This window comes from Lagopus leucura, unplaced genomic scaffold, assembly GCF_019238085.1.
Source record: "Lagopus leucura isolate 7727_CA_CO unplaced genomic scaffold, USGS_WTPT01 Super-Scaffold_100018, whole genome shotgun sequence".
Lineage (NCBI taxonomy): Eukaryota > Metazoa > Chordata > Aves > Galliformes > Phasianidae > Lagopus > Lagopus leucura.
Window position 1 is genome coordinate 1,380,415 of NW_024962272.1, and position 20,839 is coordinate 1,401,253.

At 35.0% G+C, this 20,839-nt stretch overlaps 1 protein-coding gene across 1 annotated transcript in view; it reads right to left on the bottom strand.

Moving 5' to 3' along the window:
• Positions 1–534: 534 nt before the first annotated feature.
• The window catches only part of PTPRD (protein tyrosine phosphatase receptor type D), a 273,196-nt gene continuing 252,891 nt past the window's right edge, over positions 535–20,839 (bottom strand). The window contains exons 26-32 of the mRNA XM_042877457.1: positions 18,245–18,530; positions 17,610–17,788; positions 16,226–16,352; positions 15,123–15,248; positions 8,600–8,754; positions 5,501–5,636; positions 535–3,379 (exon numbers count right to left, since the gene is read on the bottom strand). Coding sequence (XP_042733391.1) covers positions 3,311–3,379; positions 5,501–5,636; positions 8,600–8,754; positions 15,123–15,248; positions 16,226–16,352; positions 17,610–17,788; positions 18,245–18,530 — 1,078 coding nt within the window. The 3' untranslated portion in view covers positions 535–3,310. The remainder of the gene's footprint in view (positions 3,380–5,500; positions 5,637–8,599; positions 8,755–15,122; positions 15,249–16,225; positions 16,353–17,609; positions 17,789–18,244; positions 18,531–20,839) is intronic.

The window sequence follows — 20,839 nt, forward strand, 5'->3', positions numbered from 1 at the left end:
TTCCTTTTAACATGTCCTGTGTCATTTAAATATAACACCAGTGGATTTTATAAGCATTTTTTTTTTATAGATGGGTTCAAGTAATAATATTGTTGAGTATAGAATCAATAGGGCAGTGCATAGTACAAAGGTATAGAAAGTGCAAATCTCCCTAGAGGGCTTCTCCCTTTCCCCAGCTTTCCTGTCCATTTTCTAACAACTGAAGTCTGTTTTAAAAAAGAGCTAAATTAAACTTAATCCTTTTCATAAATTTTGCCTTTTTTTTCTGCAATGCAACTTATCACAAAATAAGACATAACTACACATACAAACATAAATAGCACCATACTGGTTATGCTGATGAAGCCAATTCTAAGCTTGGAAATGTATGATGTATGTAGGCAAAGATGCTCACAATTTAAATTAATTGAAGAATGCCAATATATAAGGTTATATAAAGTGGAATGCACATCAATGATTCAAAAGTTATCTTAAGAATTCAAAAACTAAAAGAAAAATCTAGTTGTACAATTTCCCTTACTTTTTTTTTCTTTCTTTTTTTTTTTTTTTTTTTTTTTTTTTTTCTTTTCTTTTGTTATTCCAATCTCTTTAGAGCTCCAATGTGCAAGGATGTTCCCTAGGTTGTTTCCAAAATTATGCTTTTTTTTAATTGTTATTTTTATGTTTTTTTCTGATCTAATCCAAAGTACATGACAACACCACATAAACTGGCACTTCAGTAATTAGTTGAAAGAACAAATAAAGAAAGAAGAGAAAGAAACATAGTGCACATTCTTCTCTGGTTCAGATGTAAGTTACAGAGTCTCATTCTGAGGTAGCCTTCTATATAATTCTGTTTCATATATATATGTATGAGTGTCTGTGTGTGTGTGTGTGCGCGCGTGCGTGTGTGTTTTCTTACAAAAGTGCTCAAATATAATGCTTACTAGAATTTAGTCTTCCATATTTTTCCTTCTACTACTAGTGGAAAATGTGGAAGAAGATGAGGTCACAAGCCATACCAATGCTCCACAGAAATCCTTTGATATGCATGTACTGATGACAGCCCAAGACACAATGAAAACTAAGGTCAGTGTAAATGGCATTGTATTAAGAATGTTAAGAAGTACTTTCTGCTACTTAAAGAATTTCTTTTGTCCTGTGGAAGAAAATGCAGCACCATTCTCAAATAAATTCTTCCAGCTTAATCTTGCTGGCCTTAATAAAAGGAATGGTTTGACTTTAGCAATCTATTGACACAATGGAATAAGCAGGAGTTAGCCCTAACTCAAAACAATAATATGGATGTTATTACTGCTAATGTCGACAACTTCTATGGTACTGCTACATCTCTGTAATGATAACACTATGATTAGTGACATGATGGGTCAACCAAAAACAGGTATTTAAATTGTAGTCTGGTTATCTATTGGAAATATGAAAATATACAGGGCCTTGAATATCTACATGTTTTGGGTTATCATTTATTATCAACCATACTTGAATAGAAACTGGGAATGCATATTATTTAAAATTGTCTGATACATGTATTAAAATGTTTGAAAAGAATAACATATATGAATAAACTGAACTAAATACAAATGAAGGCTAACTTAAATAAATGCTATTCAAAACAGGCATCAAATATAAGGCACTCTAAATGTAAAATTAAAATAAAAACCAGCATCCCCAAACAACACTGTATGCCACAAAACTTTCGATTTCACAGAGCAATGTGTGTTTGGCTTTGCCCTGTTACATACAATAAACATAAATGATATAGCACACACTATAGACATTGTTATTGAATACAATTTGAAAACATCTTAATATCTAGTATATTACAACATTCCCCCCTCCTAAAGGGATATGCACTGATCTTTCCCACATGCACACCTCCTAACATTTAATAATATGATTTCTTATTGCACTATAATGTTACAAATATTGAACTTCACTGGAAGCCTAAACCACATATTCTGTGTGTGTGTGTGCATAAATATGCTTGTGTGTGCATGTGTGTGATATCTATGCAATGTGGAGAGAAATACTGTTTGGTATAGAGATTATGTTCAAATATCAGTGATGTGCATTCCTTACTTCCCTTAGAAAAATAAGTTTATGGATCTTGGAAATGCAGAGGTGACTAAATACTGATATAATGTAATTGCAGTATGCTGAGAAACTTTTCAAATGCTTTGATAAATCCAGGTTGTAGGAGAACTGGTATGTTTGTGCGTGTGTGTGTGTGTGTGTGTGTGTATCTACCTCTCTGTATCTCTGTAACTACAGAGAGCCAGATAAGGATTGACAGTAATAAGTACATATATAGAGAGAAAGAGAGAGGTTGTGCATGTGCATGTACATGTGTATGCGTGAATGTGTGCGTGTGTGGTAGCAGCATCTTTATACTTTGCGCCTCCCTGTTGATTCCAAAAGAAACAAAAAGTCCCATGTTGATTTAACTGATTACAATGAGTATTTTCTTAAAGAAAACTAAAACAAACAGAAGTGTAAAATAATGTCTAACAAGACTGTGGTACTGTAGATAGATACAGAACTGCACAATAATGTGCAAATTTTCAAATTATTTAACATTCTACAGCACAATATTACAGATAAGAGTTCTACAGCTTAAAAAAAATTACAGTTTTTAAACAAAAAAAATTAACAGTTATGCAACCTTTTTCTTTAATTCACGTCATCGAATGATAAACTCTTGTTAAAAAAAGGAAAAAGTTTACACAGTTAAAAATGAAGCACAGGTCAGCAGTATCTTTACAATACTAAAAAACTAAATCAAGGACTTTCTTTTTAAACATTCTCACATTTTCCCTAAAGTGTTATCATGAGCAATATGATGGGAAGGGGTACTGTTGAAGTGAAGAGTCTGTTTTGTCTTGAAGCCAGGTCCTGACCTTTCAACAAATATCTTGTGCTGAATTGCAGTTCTCAAAATTCCTCTTTGCAAAAGGCATGCAAGCCTAAACAAGATGGTTGCTCTTTCCAACAATTTCCTCTTCCCTTTAACTTCAAACAATGTTGAACCCTTGAGGTATCTGTAAATGAGATCCTTCAGATGCCTCAGTGGTCAGGATTCTTTTATTATGGTTAGGTTATTAAACTGTGAATTCTTGGTCCACATGGAATTGTTGGGTCTGTTTTGTTTTTAAATATCCCCAAAATTTTTTTTTTTTTTTTAAATTTATTTTATATCCCCAATAATTGCTCCATAGCTAAGAGCTAAGAAGTACTTCTAAAGCACATTGTATGGCTCAGAAGCGGCTCTCTGGATCTTGAAGGGCCTGCAATAAAAATCCAGGATGGGTTTTTATGTTGCATAGTGATCAAAGCTGCCCAGATATTCCAGTGCGGCCCGATAGCAGAATTGATACTGATCCTGGAGATAGAAAGATAGAAAATGAAGCATCAAAAAGCCATCTTGCTGGTTGGTTTCTATTTTCTTTCAACTAAGAATAAACACTTTGTGGTTATAGGTGAATATACTGCAGAAGCATCTATAGTTCAGCAATATTCTCTAGCTAGCATCCATAGGAGAGCAGTTTGAGTTACAACAGATGTAGACAGGCACTTTTTTAACACAATAACACTTTCTACAGAATGCATCTTCTTTTGGAGCAGAAACTGTATAATCATTTATTCAAAATTGCTACAGTGAATTAATACAATCATAAAATTTTCTTCTTATAGGAGCATGCTAGGATGTCTTTTCCCATTTATTTGAAAATAAGTAGGAAAACAGCCATTTCACTCCATAGCAAATATATCATGCTAAATGCCAAAATTTACCACAGCCTTAATATTGAATGGAACACAGAAAACTGCCAAGTTAAAAGGCGGATTAGGAAGCAAGGAGAACCTTTCAGCAATACAAGCTTTGATGAGGGTGTGAAGATTCCTTACCCTGTGGCAAGAACAGGGAATATGGGAGGTATATGTAGCTAAACACCTTATTAACATGAAACACATTGCACTTCAACCAGTACCTGGAAGCAGAGAAAGTTCAATGGGGTGTACAATTTGATTAAATCTCTAATGAATCCAATATCCTTCTTATTTATCTGATAGTACTACATGCTGTACTTGTTCATATCACAATTAAAATTCTTTTAGTGACCAGGAAATGTGTTAGACATTTGTTTTCATTTAGTGATGTGATCGTTTCTGTCCTGTGTCAGAACTATTGGAGAATACATTAGATGTTCTCCTAAATTTTGAGTAAATATGTGGAGTACAATTGCCTTGTTGAGTGAAGACTAGATTTATTGGCACTTTATCATACTGAACAAGAGATTTATCTTCCACAGAATCCTAAAATGTATGAGTACTTAGCACCTATTTTCAGCAGAGAGGTTAAAGAGTGGCATACAGAACACAAAATCAAAGTAGGAGGGATAATACATATAGCTTGTCAAGTTGGCTTCAAGAAGCACAGCTTTCCAGTATACTATACTAATCACGGTGTATGTGATTTCCTGGAAGCAAATAGTTATTGCTTATTCAGAATAATACTAATTAAGAGACATAAATTGAATTAATAAGTCAGTTTGGTAACAATAATACACTTGACTGACAAGACTTAAGATAAATATCTGCATTTCCATGTGTTTTTCTTCTTAACATATACGTTTTTCTTCCTAAAAATAATAAAATCTAGCTTTGACTGAAGAAATGTAATTTTTTAATGGAAAATTCTGGGGAATCATCTAAAAATTTATTTAATTTAATTTAAAGGTTAATGTCAATGAAATTCTATTAAATAAAAGTATGACCTAAAATACTTCCCTTCTCTTTGCCTTTTGCTGAGTAGTCTATTGACAACAGATCAGTTCAAATCTCCCATTCAAAAATTTAAGTAGAAATAAAGTACATGCTGAAAGTTTAAGTATTCATTGTGACATGACACAGCTACAATTACAAGCATCCAGGCATAGAAAATCAGTTGATGCTGCACGTCCTTCTTCATATTTCTGTATAGCGTTACTGCTAGTATGGAAACTATCTACGCTGTACTTTCCTGATGCTCAATTTACCATCATGATTTTCAAGCCAGACAGTCAATTGCTCGATGATCCAAAGTCAACTGTGAAAATAATACAGCCTCATTCCAAAGCCTTTTGCTCTTGCAACATAAAAATTTCAGTGAATCAACCTATATAAGCAATTTTCTTCCTTCTTTATCATGTAACATTTCTTTCAGAGAGGAAAGGTTCAAAAATGAAAATGGATACTGGTTCTGGGAAAATGTTTTGCTGAACTGTGATCATTTAGACTCCATTACTGAAATTATCCTATGATTCCCCATCCAGCAGTGTTTAATGCCAAAACAGGAACACGTTGCAACACCTTCACAGCGGATTTTTCATCATATTCATACAGTTACTGTATGACTTAAGATATAAATAAACCAAATTTTGGGGCTTTCCTCTGTGAATCTTTGGGTGTACAGAAATATCCATACTACTTCATCAACATTTTACATAGAAATTGTTTTCCTCACCTCTGTCTGTACCATGGCTGGCCGCTGTGTCCTTAACATTTTGACAGTCTGGAAGATATCTACAACACCTTCGTATCTCATTCTTTCCAACACAATGCTCAGAGTTATGAATACTCCAGTCCTTCCAACACCCGCACTTTTGCAATAATAGAAGAAAAATGATGGGAGAAAAGGAATGTTAATTGACAGTTAATGCTGAAAGAATTGACTGACAAATTATCTCTGGATACAACACATCACATGTGTACAGATTCCGATAGAGGGAAAGGCTCAGTAAGCAAAATTCCACAGTGAACTATCACATGAGTTTTAGAACTCAAGAAGACTTCACACGCTACTAAGAACCTCCTGACTTTCCAGTCTTCATTGCAAAGTTACTTGGTTTATTGATTCAGGCACATAGTTAATCACTGCATGATGAAGGAAAATGAGAGCATTTGTTGTCAATGACCTATGCTGTAAATAACAAAAGAAAAATATAATTATGTATTTTGCTACTTTCTTTGCTGTATTCATTTATAGCCTCTGTTTTGCACACCTTCAGTGCTTTAGTTGATCTACATTGAGTTAGAGACAATCACTGGACTTCAAGTAATATCGAAATTGTTCATATACACTCTAAAATTTAAATAACAGAACAAGGAAAATCTAAGACTGCCTTTATTCAAGTCTTGTAGTCTGAATCTTTAACATGCAAATACTGATATACATACACAGTCTTTGTCTACATCAGCTTGGAATCTCTTCTTTGAATATATCTCACGTTTGCTATTTTTTCTGTCTTGGATTCCTTTCATTAACTAACATCCCAGGAATTTATAGAAAATCCTCTAATTAACAGAGGGATTAGTTGCCAGATACTAACTTTAAATAATTACCTGTTTGTGAAATTCAGAAAAAGAAAAATATTCCACGAACTCTTGGAAAAGGAAACATGTATGAACACAGAGAAAGCTATGTTCTAAATCTGAACTTATATGGGTGGAAATTAAGCAACCCATTATCTCACAGTTGATGACACAGTCAGACATATTTGGATGAAGAACTCTGAACATACAGGTCAACACCTAAGATTGGTTCAGTTGAAAATTTTTCTTAAAGGTGAGCAATACTTTGATATTAAAACTATGTTTTCAATTAACTATCTTATTAAGTTAGAAATTTAAATACATACTGTTCTGTTTGCAAAAATGAAAGAGGTGAATGTTTAGATATTGTTGGTGGCAAGCATTACTATGTAGTACAGAAAGCAAACTGGAGAAAAAATGTGTACGGTGGGATGAAAACTACATGGAACTGATATTAGAGGAATTTGTTGCTTCAAGAAATTCAATCTATAGAACGTATTTTTTAAGAATTTATTATAGTACAAACTGGAGGCATTATTGTAAGAATTCCTTATAGGCTAGGTGACTGGATCTCATACTTCATGAAAATGAATAAATAAATAAACTTACCAATTTGCCAGAGATATTTAGTATTCAAATAACGTGACTAACATTTATAATGATGATTAACATCTCTGATCTCAAAATTGTCATTATGATTATGAAAAAAATTAAACACCAAATCATGATGATTATATTACATGTGATTTCATTTCTATCAAAATCAATGGTAGAAATCTCCATAACTTCAGCACAAAAGATCACAACTATTTGGAATGTTTCCATAATTTACTGTCCGTAGCACTTCATTTCGGCTATGAATTGACAAATTTTCATGGTAAAAAGAAAAAAGAAGACCTTCACGTCACTTTTTTATATGCTTTCTTCACTCTTCTTTTTTTTTTTTTTTTTTGCATATAGGCATAAATATTGCTTGTTTGTCCTCTACTCTCTAAATTTATTTATGTCAGGAAGTATAAGGTTAATTCTTGTTATGGCTGTACTTCACCTTCCCTTGCCAAATGAATCCCAGTCTCTGATGATCCCCTTAGAAGGCTATAAAAAGTATTAGGCAAACATAAAAAGTAAGATTCAAGTTGTCTACTACAACTAATTTGTTAGGCTTTCAGGTTAGGGGAGAACAACAATCTCTTTTAAAGCATATAGGTGCTCTTAACAAATTTTGCTCACTGACAGTTTTGAAAGGACAAGAATTTCTCACTCAGTACACGTACATAAGCTTCAGTAAACTACCTCATTTTTGTCCTTGTACTAGTATTGGGGCACTACTTGGCTTGCAGAAAGGATTTGGAACATATATCAATACTTTCCATCTCTGTTATATAAAAAATATCATTTCATCTATCAAAAATAATTTAATGTTACAAAATGAGTGTCTAAAATCCTAATGGAATTTATAGAAAGCAATTTATTAAATAAGAGATAAAAGTTTAAGATATTATTTTTGGCCATCTGTTACAGACTTTAGAATACCATAGATAAAGTAAATAAAAAACATTACTAAAGAATATTAAAAATATTTTAAAAGCCCACCCTGGATTATTCCTATATACTCTCCAAGCTTTTTTTCATCTACGTAGTAATTGTAAAGGGAGGGATTGAGAGAAATCATCACATTAAAAATGAGCATGACATTCTGAAGTTTAAACTCACCATTCCAAACCCTAATGACTTTCTAACAGGCAAAGCTTCTAAATATTTTCTATCCTATTCACTGTCTTGAAGTAGCTGCTGTTTTTCTCTGGCTCAACTTGATTGCTACTGAAGTATTAGTCAGGAGAAATACTCAGGAGTTGTTTATACATAGCAATCTCCACCAATGTAAATGTCTGATTTTTAATTACGAGTGGAAAAATAGATCTGATGCAGCAACTAAGGTCCTTCCAACTACTTTTCGAGTGCAGCACTGATATAACTTTTATCCTGCATTAGAGACATTTTTAAAAGCAGCAACATATTACATGCTTCTACATATTTTGTAAGAAAAACTTTTCTGTGTGAATGGAGTTTTATCACAGAAAAGTTCGCAATTCATAAAGCTTTGTGCTTTTTTTAAGGTGTTCTATTTGGTTACACTTCTGATAATTCGCCTACAAACTTCTACTTACATACACGTTTTCACTGTAATCAGCAACCAAATTAAATAGAAAAAAAAATCTGCACAAGTTGTTTTGAGGCTTTATTTTCTTACCTGCAGTGAACAGAGATTGGTCCATCCTGACCAAACTGTTCTTTTGTTTTATGCACTTGGCCTATGAAGTCAATAAATCCTTCTCCAGATTTTGGCACTCCTTGTTCTGGCCAGTCGGTGAACTGGAACTGCCTCACTGTTCGGGACTGGCCATCCTTTAATAGAAGACACAAACAATATATTCCCAAAGAATACCACAGTGGCTGGAAGCCAGTCAACAGCCAAAAAAGCCGAAAAAGAAGATCAAAAAGAAAAGAACACTGGGAGGAAGTGAGAGATGGCCATGATCACAACTATGAAGACTTCTTCAATCACAATACTTACTTATGATTTCGGTCACAATGGCATGGAATTTCATTAACTACAACATTATACACAATTCTTTCTGCAGTGGATAGGAGAATTGTCTGACATTATGTATGTATAAAAAAATGTTTAAGGCTAAAAGCATAACTATCTCAACAATTTCATAACTGTCTCAACAATTTATACTTTTTTTTTTTTTTTGTAATTTATGTTTCATATCCTGTAGATTGCAAATTTATTCTAACCAAAAAACAAACAAAAAAAACAACAAAAAAATGGTAGAATAAGGTCGTCTGACCTGCCTCTATATTTTGTAGATATGCTCTACTGAATGACAGAAATATCTTCACTAATAAGAGCTGTTTAGTCATTGTCTTGTTTGCAGAGAATTTCTTTAATAAAATAGAGCTTTTTTTGTGCAGTGCACATTTGTCTGGAAGAGGGTCAAGAGATATTACTTGTTCAACAAACCATAAACATCCTTTTGAATCATTGTAATTTCATTCACTATGAGCTCAGACTCAGTAAAAATGTAGAAAAAAACACTTCCTCTCTTGAAATGTCAGTTGAAGCTTTTCATTCTCCTTGGTTAGGAATACTAACAGGATTACCAAATAATGCTTCAGCTTCATCATATCTATTAGAATGTCAAAAGAAGTACTAAAGACCACCACAAACTCAGATTTTTGCTTCATACCTACATAAGATGGAAGCAGTCAAGAAATGTACATAACAAATGGATGAAGTAAATGAGTTTTCAATTTTCAAACATTGTTTTGTATAGTTTTGATGCTGAATCAATACAACTGAAGTATTTGAAAGCATGGGCATAAATTGAACTACTGATGTAAACTAGTGCCTCTGGACATGTTATTATTTACTAAGCATTGACCCTGCAATGTCTTCAAAATGGTCTGCTACCAAGTGAATCTCATAAAAAATTGAAATGTGGAGACCTCACAAAAAGCAACAAGTTACGCTGGAGGCAAGAACAATCCCTTATTTTTTCTCTACCAAAACCACTCTACTACAGACCTTTGAAACAAAATAGAAGTCATTTTAAAAATAACCAGAGGAAAAAATAATACTTCACTTTTATGTTTCCTCTGGTACCACGTTTTTTTTGTTTCCCATGTCTCAGCTGAATAAGAAAACAAAATGAGTGTGTGCACCAGTCACCATTTCAAGAAAGAACACACTCTCTTAGCTTCTTACTAGACCACTATGACAACTAACAGTCTGTTTCTGTGGAATGGTTTTGGTCACTTAAATAAAAGAGTATTTATTCAAAAATGTTAAGCCAATTTTATTTCTAGTAGATATCAATACAAGTAAAAAAAAGTATTTTGCATTAGAAATGGCACTTTGTTAATACAAATTTCTCTCACAGTGACTGTTGCAATGCCGTTTTCCCTCAAGAAGAAATAACAAAATTGCATCTTTCAGACAGCTAAAGACAAACAATATTAAGTAATCAAGAAGAAAAAGCAATAGGTTGATTCCTCCCCTAATTACCTCCCATTTCCCCAGAGTAAAGAAACAAAACTTTAAGTCTGATTTGCTTGCAGCTATTCGGCCAGTAAAATTGGAACACTAAATTTTAGGAGAGCCAGCTTCCAGCTTCTTGTGGAGTTCGTCAATAAAACCTACTGGGAAACTGTCCTCAAGGACACGGGAGTGAAGCAAAGCAGGCATATCCCCAGGTGCAGGAAGCTGGGAAATGAAGACAAGAGACCAGCATGGTTGAACTGAGATCTGCTGGTCAAACTGTAGAGCAAGAAGAAAATGCACAGGCAGTGGAAGACAAGTGTTGTGGCAGGAGTGAGTATAGAGATGCTGCTAGACTGTGTAGAGATGGGTTCACAAAAGCCAGTGACCAACTGGAACTGGGCTAGGCAAGGGATGCAAGGTCTGGAAAAAAAGGCAATGATGGATCAATTTCTAAGAACTATCAACCTATCAGCCTCATGTCTGTGACAGGGATGATCAAGGAACAGATCCTTATGGAAGCTACAGTAAGGCACATGGAAGAGAGGATGTGATAAGATTTGACTAGCATGGCAGGTCCTGCCTGATCAACCTAGAGGCCTTCTATGATGGTGTAAATGCAGCAATGGACAAGGGAAGAAGAACTGGTGTCATCCATTTGGACGTTAGTAAGACCTTTGACATTGTCCCTCATAAAATCCTCCCCTCCAAACTGGAAATATGTGGATTTCATGGCTGGACCATTTGATGGATGAGGAACTAGTTGCGAGATTGTACCCAGAGAGTTGTGGTCAGCGGCAGATGGAGATCGGTGGGGGAATGAAAAGACTGAGCACAGCTGTGACAAAAAGAACTTGGAGACAGTGGTGGATGGTAAACTGGACGAAAGCCAGTAAAGTGCCCTTGCAGCTCAGAAAGCAAAACATATCCTGGGCTGCATCAAAAGAAGCTGGCCAGCAGGTCAAGGGAGGTCCTCCCTGCCCGTCTGCTTTGTGCTGCTGGTGAGACCTCACCTGGAGTACTGCACCCAGACATGGAATCCTCAGTACAGGAGACATAGACCATTGGATTGTGACCAGAGGGCTATAAAAATGATCCAAGGCATAGAACACCTCCCCTGTGAAGACAGGCTGAAAGAACTAGGGCTGTTCAGCCTGGAGAAGAGAAGGCTCTGAGGTGACCTGATAGCAGCCGTTCAATATCTAAAGGGAATATGAGCAACCCAATCTAGCTGTAGATGTCCCTATTCATTGCAGGGGAGTTGGATTAGATGACCTTTAAGGTCCCTTCCAACTCAAATATTTCTATTACTCTGTGACTTTAATGGATGGAAACTGTTCAGAGATTTCTGACACAGGAATTAGGTTAGGATAAGAGTAACTTTTTAAGGGGTAAAAGCATAAGAAATGTGCCATTTTATTTAAGTCTTTGTTATCACTGGAAAGACAAATTGCTATGTGAGAAATAGTTCTGATGGCAAGTTTTTTTTTATTTCAGGTGTGTCTAAATCAATGTATTGTTACTTATTTCAAGATAGAAATAACTCAGTAGCCTAGTGCAAATCTTTGAAAACTGTTTTCATTTAGTTTCAGTGGGAATAACTTTTACTATTTAGTACTATTTACTGAGCACAGAAGTAAAGGTAGTTAGTCTAATGTTGGATTAGCATTACAGCATATGGGGAACCTACCTTCAATTTCTTGGTTCCTTCTGTTACTGACATTATAAAAAGTGCTGCTGTCTTTTAATGAGATGCTTGGCAGTAACAGTCCAAATACAAATGTCAATTTTTATTAAAATATTTCCCTTCAGAAATTGTCAAGGTTTGCATACACAGGGCAAGAAGTACTAACAAAACAATATACAAATTTTCAGATCCCTGTATGAATCACAAGGCTCTTAATATAACACAAAGCTCTTAATATAACAGTTGCCCAGCTAACTGATTTCTTCCTGCTTCTCACAGGGGACGTTCAGTTGTCTTTTTATGAGCTGTAGAATTTATAATATTCTCTTACATTCCTTACTAATAGTCTAGCTTTAAATGAGACTGCCTCATCATATTGACCTTTGGAGTTTACAGAGAAAGTGAATATAAAGCAGACAGAAGCAGTAGATTGAATCAGTTACAGAGGTCAATTTCACATCAATTTCACAACAATTCACAGCTCAGTTTCAGAAATAACAGGAAGACCCACACCAAAAATTTGGTGCTGCTCCCTACAAAGGCACCGTACTCCTTTGTTGTCTCGAGAATAATTTGCCAACTCAGGTCTGCCAGAGTATTATTGGTAACTAACAGCATGGATCAAATTGGAAATGAGTGTTATAACTGCTGCAATATTTATTCTCCTTTGAATAAAACAATTTAGTTACATGGTCTTAATTATTGTAGAGAACAGTCATACAGGCATGAAAATTACAGTTTTGAAAAGTAGTCCTCACTTCTTCCAGTGAAGTTAGAGGAAGCTGTAGTTTTCTAGAACATTCAGAAAATTTAAGATGGCCTTGAAAGCTTTCCAGGGAGTTACTTAACAAAACTGAGACCATTAAGATAGAGATGTTTTAAATTTGAGAAACAGTAATATACAATTACATAATGTATCAAAATTATAGAATCGTTGAATCATTAAGGTTCCAAAAGACATCTACGATGATTCAATCCAACCATTCACCTACTACCAATATTGCCCATTAAAGCACATCCCCAAGTACAACATCTACCTCTCCTTAAACACCTCTGAGGACATTAACTTCACCAGTTCCCTAGGCAACACATTCCAGTGCCTGACCACTCTTTTAGAGAACAAATTCATTCTAATATCCTATATGAACCTCCCCTGGAGCAACTTGAGGCCACTCGCTCACATCCTATCTTGCAGGAGAAGATGCCAATTCCCAACTCCTTCCAGGTAGGTATACAGAGTTATAAGCTCTCCTTTTCTCAAGACCAAACAATCCCAGTTCCCTCAAACAGTCATTATAAGCCAGCTCCAGACGCCTCATCAGCTCTATTGTCCTTTTGCTGGACACAGTGCCTCAATGTCTTTCTTGGAGTGAGGGGCCCAAAACTGGACACAGTACTCACCAGTGCAGCCTTGTTAGGGCTGAGAATAGGGTGACGTTCCCCTCCCTGCTCCTGCTGGCTACACTATTTCTGATGTAGGCCAGGATGCTGGTGGCCTTCTTGGCCTCCTGAGCACTGCTGGCTCATGTTTAGTCGAGCTTCAACCCACACTTCCAGATTCTTTTCCTCCCTGCAGCTTTCCACCCAATCTGCCCACGTATGGTTGGCAATGTTTAAAAGGTGCATAAATAATAGGATCAATTAAAAAAGAATTGGCAAATTAAGGTATTTAATCCTTAACCATTAACATTTTAATGGTTTGCTGGCTATAAATAAACAGAATTCTGATCAATATAGTATTTCATTATAAAATCCTGAATGAATTTTTTCTAAAACACATATTTTTCAGACATGTTCCTTCAGCTATATCTGTGGTTTTTTTTTGTTATCATTGTCATTTTATGCGGACTATGTCACGTAAGATATTTTCAGCTTGAGATAAAACAGATTTTTAATAGACAGTCTGAAAAGAAGTTCTTTTGCTTAGTGTGGTTAAAAACTCGTGATAGTATGCTATTCTCGAATTCTGCTAAGCATAGAAAGGTTACAAAAGGTATAGTTCATGTGATCTTACTACATTTCAATTAGATTGAAAATCAGACTCAAATTGAATCTACAGTTTCTTTTAAAAAATATTTAATTATCACTTTAGAAATTAAGATGTTCATATACTGGCAGGGTTAGTGACAATATCATCTAGCTAAGTGTCAGTAGTACCTAATTTTGCTGGAAGCTAAATGTAGCACTTCAGCTAACCATGAAAAAAATTGATATTTTGGAAGATGACTGGCAACTCCAAGTAATCACTCATAGACTTTCTGGACATGGAGTTTCTGCAACCTGATATTTTGCTTGAACAAACAGCATTCTATAGCACATATTGAAATGAAGGTTGCCAGTAATTTTTCCTGCCATGCAGAGTAAAGTGCTAGAAATCAAAAGTTTGAGAAATACCAAATATGTATTAAAAGTTTATGTGCCTTTAATCTTACTACATATATCACTGCTCAGTTTCATACTCAGGAATTCAGATAAGAAATGTAGTATGAAAATGAGGATGCTAGGGTCACAGCTGCACATATCTATTCTGCAGATATTCAAGAGTGCTGAAAATAAGCTATGCCAAAAATCAAATTATAATGTGCAAAGCTTGTCAAGCTTTTCTTGCGAATGCTATTTGATCTGCAGTTTTTAAATTTCACTGTATTAACCTTCACACTCTCTCAACCTAGAGGGTGTGCAAAACAACATATTTACAGCTGCAAGTGACAAAAATTCTCCCCCAGAAAGATCAGGAGGGAAATGATGAGAAAGAGAAAATGGCCTTCACATTATCCAATGTGCTTTAACCCAAATAGCTATTCAGAACCTTACAGAGCTGTGCTGTTAAGATATTAGATCTGAATGAAGTCAGTTTTCCTTAAAGATATTATTCATGTGTAATGAAGTAAATAAATATAGCGTATATTTAAATAATAAATACACTTTTTATTGAATTGTGGAAAGCACTTATTTAGAGATCTTTACTTGATAGAGAAAGAGAGAAGGGAGTTTAAATACTGTTTAAAAATTATGTGAAAGAGTAATGCTGTTGCAACTTACCCTTGCGTCTGTAACTTTGAATTCCCTCAGAATATACTGTGGCATGTTGTACTCTGCCATTGGATCTACCACAAAATACTGATATCTGGCTGAACGCTCTGCAGGCCAATACTGATGGCATTTTTCCTACAACATAGCAAAACAAAATATATTTTCTGTTACTCCAGACAACTACCCTAATATGTTTCTCACTCAGTAAGTATAACACTGATGTAAAATGCTATTAGTGACAAGAACATTAACTGTTCATCTTACTGTGAACATGAAGTTCCATTCGTAGAATTGAAAGATTATCATCAATATTGAACTGCATAGAAGTTTGCTCTTGTCACTGTACCTCTGAATTACTTTATATATCTGCCTAGTTCTATTACTTAATGTTACAAGCACTATCCCAAGCCTGATTTCCAAAAGAGAATGGAATTTAAATCTTGAAACCATTTTTAGTCCTTGTTGTCTGTTGAAGTAAGTCTCCCAAGCCTCATTCAAGATTTTTCATCTCTAAATCCAAAGTCGCTGGATCATCTCCACTCCCCAAAACCATGGGTATTCATATTTCACTTAGTACATACCCGCTTGATCTTGAGGTAATCCTGTCTGGATAGGAAACTGCTTCTTTCTTTCCATTAGTTAAAGTACAAAGATGAATGAGTTTTGGATTGTAAACAGACAGCTGAAACTTCAAAGTCCAGCACAAAGAGCTCACAGAAAACATTCAGCAATTCAGCTGTTAAAAATACTCCCCTTTTTTTGACAACATGAAAATGTTTAAACAGATGAAGCAAAACATATTTCCAAATTAGAATTAGCAGACAGAAATGCTCTCTCTGCTTTTGTTGGAATATTAACTTGCAAACTGAGTTGCTGAATCTCAGTGTGTCCCACAACCAAATGCAATGTCTAGCTCATCTCTTATAACACATCTATACATTAGAAAAACATATCTGGTGACCATCAGAATCACTTATTTCCCAATGGAGAAAATACCTAAATTCCCATCTTTATCCTTTGACATTCTCATAACAATGAAATATTTTAGTAAGAAAGTATAATAATAATAACAACGAATATTTCAGTAAAATAATATTAGAGCAGTAACTTACTCTGCCCATTTCTCGTAACTTAGTAAGCATGACCACAATTGTAGAATTATGCTCCCACAGCATCCTCCAGAAATCTTCAGTTGTTTCTGCCAAGGGACCCTGTGTAGCTATGTAAGCTTTCTGTTGTCTGTTATTAAAAAAGGTAAGTTAAGAAGAATATTTTAATCAAAAATGTAAGTTGATACGTATGTTATCTATTTATATGTAAGCACTGTCTAGAGGAAAAAAATACTGTTAATAATAAGCAAATTGAAGCCTTATTATGATTGCTTAATCAAACTACAGCTTTATTTTTAGAACCTTGTGAAGAAATTATCAATATCATGATGCATGCTTTTATCGTTATTATTTAAATTTTAATGCAACTAATAGATCAATTTTATGTGCTGTAAAAAACACTTAAGAAACACTTACTTGTGCTGGCTCATTTTATAGAAATAACTGTTGTTCAATCTATTACATTTAGGAATTATAGCATTGAGCTGTTTCCACTTTAATTCCTTTTCAACAGTCTGATGTCTCCAGCAACAGGAATGAAGAAAGAATACTCAGGAATAAAATATACTGTGTTTCTAGGCCATAATCTCCTAGTCTTGGAAAGAACCAGCAAGCTATTGAAATCTTCCGCATCAGGAACTTTGTAAGATAATGACCAGTTCATCGTGCTCCTGCTTGTTTCAGTCAACAGAAACAACTGTGTAGGTGACACTGGCGAAGAAGACTAGTTCCACATTAGGGTAGAGACTCAGAAAATGCTCTCTGTGGACACAGATACTCAGGCGCACCTAAACTGCCTTAGGGAAACATTACTGCTTCTCTTCCATACTTTTTCCTATGAGCTGCATAAATCAGGTGAGAGTGTGCTCTTGTGTTTGCCATCAAGACGGTGGGCTACACAACTATTTACACACAAAAGTTCTGTTGTAGTGAGGCCTCAACTTAATCAGTGTTCCAACTTTCTAAGTTATCACTTTGACATGGGCAGTTTATTTCCTGTATCTTATTTATTAGAGAGTTTTTTTACATACATATTTAGCAGAACAGTTAAGTGAAGAAATAGAAGTTGCAGATCATGAACGTGACCAAAATCTTAATAAGTTTCAGTATGTAAAAATGAATGGTTTGAAGGTAAGTAAAACCATAACACTTATGGCTGCATATTACACAACTTTCCTGAATTGTATGGGTGGAAATTTAAAACCATTAAACAAACAAACAAAACCATTTAAACAAACAAAAACCAAACCAAACCAAACCAAAATAAAAAACAGGACAAGAACAGTTATTAAAAATATTGGATTTCAATACTAAATCTGTTATTTTCAACATTGCTACACACTTTATGAAATTTAAAAACAGTCCCCAGAGAACACAACATTAATACCTGTATCCATCCACAAAACTGGCATTAATATAATCAGACCCTTCCACTCCTCGGATTGGTTGCAAGCATACTCTTGTAGACTCATATGGCATAATATTGACAAGGCGATTCTTGAATTTATTACAAGGAAGATTGGCACTGATGAATCTTGAAGTGTGAGCCTTAGAGCTAGCAAGACGCTGTGCAAAATAAATGAATTAAAATAATTAAAATCATATATAACAAAAAGAAATGCCATTATCAAGTCTAATGACATATGTTTATCATTTCATGTTTTATTTTACCATATTCTGTTGTATTATCTAAATATTTGTGAAGCACCCTTTAGCATTCTATAATAGTTTTAGAACCTTATTAATCCATATGGACAAATTTGAGTTTTAAACCATTACAAAAATACATATTTCAAGCTATTCAAACAATAAAGAAGAATACGGTTAAAATTGAACAATTCTTGTCTGAACACTAACTGAAGATAGAACTTCACATTTTACAAAGGACTATCTTCCCAATTCAAAAATTTTAGCTGGAAAATGTTCTAGCTTCCAATTACTGAATACGGTTGGTGAAGGACATAGCAGCATTAATAGTTACACAGTTTGATGTTGGCTTCCCACAGCATAAGATTTCAGTACCTTAAATTCCAGTTCCATTCCTGTGACATTCTCTCCTGTTTCTATCTGTGTCAGCTTCTGAATATATGCATACAGGTTTCTGGCTGGCACTTCGGTATTTCCACATGTCACTGCTTCCAGCAGTGCATCATGGATAAAGATGTATTGGTCCTCAGTTTGAACCATGTAATTCCTCTGAGCTCTCATTAGAGTTACGTGGCCATAAATATCTACAGTCTTTTCATGCTTTATTCTCTCTAACATGGCATCTATCACAATGAAACATCCAGTCCTGCCGACTCCAGCACTAAAAGAAATGAACATAGGAGGAAAACATGAAAGGACTATCTTGAGCTTTGTGCTTATTTTTATGGCATTCAAGTTTTAAAATTTCGTAATACTCATAGGAATGGCACGTATTTCTGAATATGAACACAAGCTTTTATGAAAGATGTCAGTGCTCTGCAACATGTAAACTCCTTTAATTCCCATTACAAGCAACTGAGACTCTAGAATTATTATGTTGTCCTTGCATCTTGAAATTTCAGGCTTCAGACTGTGATAGAAATAAAGCACATTGCAACATGTTTTAAAAACACATGTTCTTAACAATGAAAAACAGTGGAGGCAATGAGCATTCTACGGAATCAAGCTTTATGTGTAATATCATCTGCAACTCAATACATGTTGTTGATATTCTGCTTACTGAGTTGAATATAGTGGCAAACATTATAATAAATGAGTCTTACATATTTCTATTGTGATTTGGAGGTAAACTTTCTACTACTCCCCACACTGCAAGCAGGGATTCTAGTCACGCTGTAACTGGGGATTCTATTAACACAGTTTGGTCTATCCTCCTCTTTTTAACTAGACCAGGCCATGATATTATTCTTTGCAGTGCAATGATGGTCATTTAGCTATGCTAGCTACAGACAAGCTTTGTCCTTACCTGACCATTTCAATGTCTATCCTGCATATCTAGAAAAACATAAGAAAGGTCTAGACTGGACCTAATATTATTTCAATATTATTTATTATTATTTACGACGGTGGATAGTGATGGGACAATGGGGAATGGTTTTAAACTAAGACAGCAGATGTTTAGATGAGATATTAGGAGGACATTTTTCACTCAGAGGATGGTGAAGCACTGGAACAGGTTGCCCAAGGAGGTTATGGATTTCCCATTCCTGGAAGCATTCAAGGACAAGCTGGATGTGGCTCTGGCAGCCTGGTGTAGTGGTTGGCAGCCCTGCACATACTAGGGGGGTTGAAACTAGATGATCATTGTGGTCCATTTCAACCCAGGCCATTCTATGATACTATGATCTCTTCAAATACCAGAAAGATGATTGCAGAGAGAGTGGGGTTGGCCTCTTCTCACTGGTGACAGGTGACAGGATGAGGGGAAATGGCCTCAATTTGTGCCAGGAGAGATTTAGATTAGATATCAGGAAGAACTTAGCTACAGTAAGGGTTGTTAAGCACTGGATAGGCAGCCCACGGAGGTGGTTGAGTCACCATCCCTGAATGTGTTTTAAAACCATCTGAATGTAGTGCTCAGGGACATGATTTAGTGGAGGGTTGTTAGAATTAGGGTAGTATGGTAAGGTTATGCTTGGACTTGATGATCTTTAAGGCCTTTACGAACTTAAGCAATTCTATGGTTCTATGATTCTAAGATGAAAAAGAACAAAAATACAAAAGAACAGAAAATATACTAGAGATCTAACTAAGCAACATGTGCTAAATGGAGCCACATTTCCTAAGCCCTCTATGGATATTCTTCTATGGAGATATCTGAACATCAGTGGTACTCAATCCAATCTGCAAATGGATTCCTCCTTTGAACTTTGAAAGTACAAGTGCAAAACACGATGTATACTATTTTCTTATCTGAGATCATATCTGTCACAGTGAATACTGGTTCCTGTTGTTCTAAATGCTTAAGTCTTTTCAGTAGCAACATGAAATATTGCATAGTATAGCAAGCAACACTTCATAAACACAGAATTACAGAATATCCTGAGCTGGAAGAGACTCACAAGGATCACTGACTCATCTAAGTTAAGCTGATTTTTTTTAAATGACAGAAGGAAATAAAATTTATTAAACCCTATCTAGAGGATAAGAGAATAAGGTATTCTCTTCCTAAAAATTAAAGACATGTTAAGTATCTCAATTCCATCTTGTAATCAGTAATTAAATGTATCCATTTATTTCCTGACACTCAAAGAGTCTGCCAACTACCAACAAGTTTCATTTACTTATAATGAAATCAAAGGGCAGTACAGAGTAGAAAGATGAAGTCTCATATGAGCTAAGTTGTGTTTCTAAGTTTCTACGTGTACAAAGTGTTTACATTCATTCTCCTCACTTGTTACTGTCCACAGAAGAACTCTGGAAACAGCTGAGAATTTTTGCTAACAGACCAAATGCATCAAGCTCACATTTCTTAGATGCAGTTCTGTTAAGAATTAATCAATATTTTCAGCTTAAGAGAACTTGTCAATCAGTGATATTGATCACTGGGACTTGGAATGAAAGAAAATATGCAGACTAATGAAATGATGACTGTTCTAGCTAAAATAGAGTTAATCTACCCTACAATAA